The sequence below is a fragment of the Electrona antarctica genome (genome assembly GCF_951216825.1).
Source record: "Electrona antarctica genome assembly, chromosome: 7".
Lineage (NCBI taxonomy): Eukaryota > Metazoa > Chordata > Actinopteri > Myctophiformes > Myctophidae > Electrona > Electrona antarctica.
Genome location: NC_136812.1, coordinates 31,805,810 through 31,810,043, shown reverse-complemented (window position 1 = coordinate 31,810,043; position 4,234 = coordinate 31,805,810). Strand labels below are relative to the sequence as shown.

General features: G+C 41.0%; 1 protein-coding gene across 1 annotated transcript; it reads right to left on the bottom strand.

Annotated features, from left to right (window-relative positions):
• Nucleotides 1–243: 243 nt before the first annotated feature.
• Nucleotides 244–3,812, bottom strand: LOC306926198 (guanine nucleotide-binding protein G(q) subunit alpha-like; the record flags this gene model as incomplete). Its single annotated transcript, XM_079505459.1, has 7 exons — nucleotides 244–434; nucleotides 1,157–1,310; nucleotides 1,908–2,037; nucleotides 2,474–2,605; nucleotides 2,724–2,878; nucleotides 2,998–3,182; nucleotides 3,692–3,812. 7 exons carry the CDS (start codon nucleotides 3,810–3,812, stop codon nucleotides 244–246), a joined length of 1,068 nt encoding a protein of 355 aa, XP_079361585.1.
• Nucleotides 3,813–4,234: the final 422 nt, after the last annotated feature.

The window sequence follows — 4,234 nt, the reverse complement described above, 5'->3', positions numbered from 1 at the left end:
ACCAAAAGCACTTTCACTTCTGGCCAATGAGGCTGCCAATAAATGCAAACCGTTAATGTGAATGTGCTTCCATGGCTATACCACAACTTACACAGTCACAGCCCAGGTTAGGCCACCCAGCCTGGCGGTGATATGCGCTCGGTGGAGCACCACATATTATTGTGATCTATCAATTTATATAGAAGAAGTGATGGGATAAATGCTTTTGGTGGCTGAATGTTTTACAGTGGCACCTCTACTGCTTTATACAAGTCTGTTCTCCTCTAGGTTGATCTGCAAGATGTAGTGTTTGACAGCGAGGAAGACGAACCTAATGTTCTCTGTGTCTGTGGCACAGGTGAAGTGTGAGTACATTACTTTTCTCTGATCTGGATTCAGATCTAAAAACATATTCAATATGAATTCTCTTGCTGCCTGGGCATCCTGTTGGGGACCTGGTAAAAAGAGACATGGCACTGCATGTGAATTCAATGCTTATAAATAGCTTCAATTAAAATGAAATAGATTGATACATTGTTGCTGTACACACCAGGGGTACAGAGACTTACAAACAGTAGGCCAACAATACAAATAGCAATACATTTAAATTAAAATATATTTATCACAACATAAAAGATATAATACAATTTTAATACATAATTAATAACAGGCCAATGTGAAAAGGGTGGGATATATTCCTCAGCCTAGTAGGAAAGTCTGTGAAAGATTTCGCCAATCCTGCAAATTTTGAGAGCCAATGTTAGCCAATCAGGATGGAATATGAAATATCGGACAGATCTGTCTTGAGCACATGACTATAGAGATACTGTGTAACGATTTGCGGGATTTGTGGACAAAATATGGAGGATTAATAAAAAAAAAATTGTTTTACAAAAGTCGGCCTCCTGGTGGCGCTATAACAGGCTGTTCTGGAAAATTTCAGAGGCAGAGGTTCATCATTGGCATCTAGGGAGTGTGTGTGTAAAGTTTGGCATCGACCGGGTTAACGGTGCCAGAGATTAGCTGGTAACAGATGGACGGACGGACACACGGACGGAGTGCAAAACATACTATCTCCCCAAGCCTTCGGCCTGGTGGAGACAATAACATGCTTATCTATTCATGACTATAAGAAAGTTCATGCTAATTAGAGTGACATGTTGTGGCCATATCTCACCATCATATTCAGGGAAGTAGTCCACCAAATGTGAAAACATGATCTTTTCCTCCAGTAAGTCTATCTTATTCAGGAACAAGATGACAGCGATCTTATGAAACTGAAAATAGGTTATTATTGTCTGGAACAAGGCTTTACTTTCCTCCATTCGATTCTGTAGTGAATAAACACGCACGCACGCACGTGCACGCACGCGCACACGCACACACACACACACACACACACACGCACACGCACACACGCACACGCACACACACGCACACGCACGCACGCACGCACGCACGCACGCACGCACGCACGCAAGCACGCGCGCGCACACACACACACACACACACACACACACACACACACACACACACACACACACACAGAGAAAACCATGATCAACCATGCAAACTTTGTAGAATGCACACATTTGTTTCATGTTCCCAATATTATAGGTTCAAATCCCACCCCAAGAGTACTATTCTTTATTTATTTTTACCCCAATTAGTGTTAGAGATAGTTGGAAAGATGCAAGGAAGATGTTGGGCAACAGGAAGAACAAGGAAGAACTGCCAATCGCAGTGACTATACTGGCCAATCTCAGCGGGTCTTCGATGAATCACAGTGTATAAAGGAAATTAAGGAATAATGTGCTGCCATACTTTGTTGGGCCTTATATAGAAAATAGACTGAGAGCCAGGAGAGAAGTGGCTTTTAAGCTGCCTTGTACACAAACGTTATCAGTACACTACAGTCTCAGTCTTACCTCATTGACAGACTCAACAAGGACCTGGTCATACTCGCTGAGGGCTACCAGGAACATGATAGAGGTAACTTTATCAAAACAATGGATCCACTTTCTCCTCTCCGAACGCTGACCACCGACATCTACCATCCTAGAAATACAGGGTTAGGACATAACAACAACCAAGGTGCGTTGTGCGTTCCAATGAGGTTATCCTCGCTGGAACGCACATCCACAATCACTTTCACTTCTGCCCATACAGGGCGCCACAAAATGTGAACAGATTTGTCTGTCATACAAACTTTATTTCCCCCCACGGCTTCTGCGTGTCTTGAGGACTGCACCCCATGACTGACACAGCCCTGAGAAGGCGAACAGGCCTAGTGGAGATCTGTGCCCCAAGGTGCACACTATACTAATAGTACTATTACTATAACGTTATAGTTATATAGGACAAAACAGACTAAGTCATATTCAATACTATACTATTCACACTATACTAATAATACTATTACTATAACGTTATAGTTATATAGGACAAAACAGACTAAGTCATATTCAATACTAGGCAATTCCATTGGGCTCACCTGAAGAAGCAGCCCTGTCTGAGGGCAAAACAGTACTCCATGATCCCTGAGGTGGGAACCCTGGCCCTCAGGACATCCTGCTGTGTTGGCACATATGCAGAATCAGTGATGCGGTCAAGGGTATTGAGATAGCTGTACACGCATGAAGAGGGGACAGAAAGAAGGAAGAACCCTCAGAATCAGTGGTAAGTAATAGAATTTTTGGCAAAGTCTGAGACAGTTGTTTTGGTCTCTCTCTGTGTCCACCCACTATCTGGCTGAGTCTGAGATCTGGTATTCTCTCTTCCGACTGTAGCATTGCTGGATCCCAGGGTCAGTCCATAGGCTCTTGATGGCTTCAACATATGGATTCATAAATGTTGTGACCTTCTCCACATCTACCTCACTGACTGAACTGGCATAGGCCTAGCAGAAGCAGAGAAGACATCATAATTCATAATTCCATCCATAATGCCATCTACTGTATGTATGTATGTTTGTTGTAAGCCTGTTGTAAATAAACTGAAATAAAACCATTACTGTACCTTGTTGCGTTCATACGTGTACGGGATCTGTAGTGTGGTCATAGCATGAATTATAGACTGCATTGCTGTGAAGATGTTCTGATAGATCAGCTTGGTGAAGCATTTCCTGTCCTCCTCAGAGTATCCAGAACCATGAATGATTCTCATTTGTTTTATAAATGTGCTCTTCCCACTCTCACCAGTCCCTAATAAGTGACACACAGATAAATATGCTGTCCAAAGTGGTATAGTTCAGTGTCTAGGTTCATTTGATTTCAAGTTTTCTTTTGTGAATGCTATTTCTTTAAAAAAAAAAAATGTCTTAACATTTCCCCAATGGCATCGGTCTAGCTGGTAGACAGATGTCTAAGCATATGTAGGCCTGGTTCATTGGCATCCTATAGTTGTATAGTCTATAATTGCAAAACAGATTATTTTATTATTTATTATGAATTTTAGATACAGTCTAGATTACTATTTCTATGCATTTGATGTAATACCTTGTGTTTATCTTGCCTACTGTAAATCGCTCTGGATTTAGAGTGTCTGCTAAATGCCTAAATTGTAAATAATTGTTTTGAAATGTTTTAACTACTGCAATTACAGTAGGCCTACTTATGGTTTTGACAAATGTATATCAAGTGCCTACATCTCTCATGGTTCACTACATTTGTACAATACACATACAGTATGGTTTATTTGGTCAGTCTTATACCAAGGAAAAGGAGCTTGTATTCTTTTAGGGAATTCTTTTTGTCCCGACTGAGCTGTCTCTCTATCTCCTTATTGATCCGACGAGCCTCTTTATCCTCCTCACTGAGACAGCAGACAGCCATGGACCCAACACTCGATGAGCCTGGATTTAGGCTAGCCCTTAATTCCTGCAAAGTGCACAGGATACGACACAAATACACTTATTCAATAATGTACCCATATTGAATAAACACATCAATATCTTAAATGAAATTGCATAGGCTATATATATATCACTTTTCTACGCTTATAACATTTTCCTCAAAATAAAAAGTGTTCACTGACTGACCATGACAATCAAAGTAAATGATATGGTTACATATTTCTTTTATTCTAGATTGAACTTGTAATCACACTGTGCAACAAGTAGATTGTGAAGTATAACAAGTCCTTACCCCGGATACAGTAGCTGAGTTCAGTACAAATACCTTCCTCTGTCCATCTTTCCAGTGCTCAGTTCTGAATTGCCCCTTCTTCTATTATTATTATATCCCACTGCCTACTT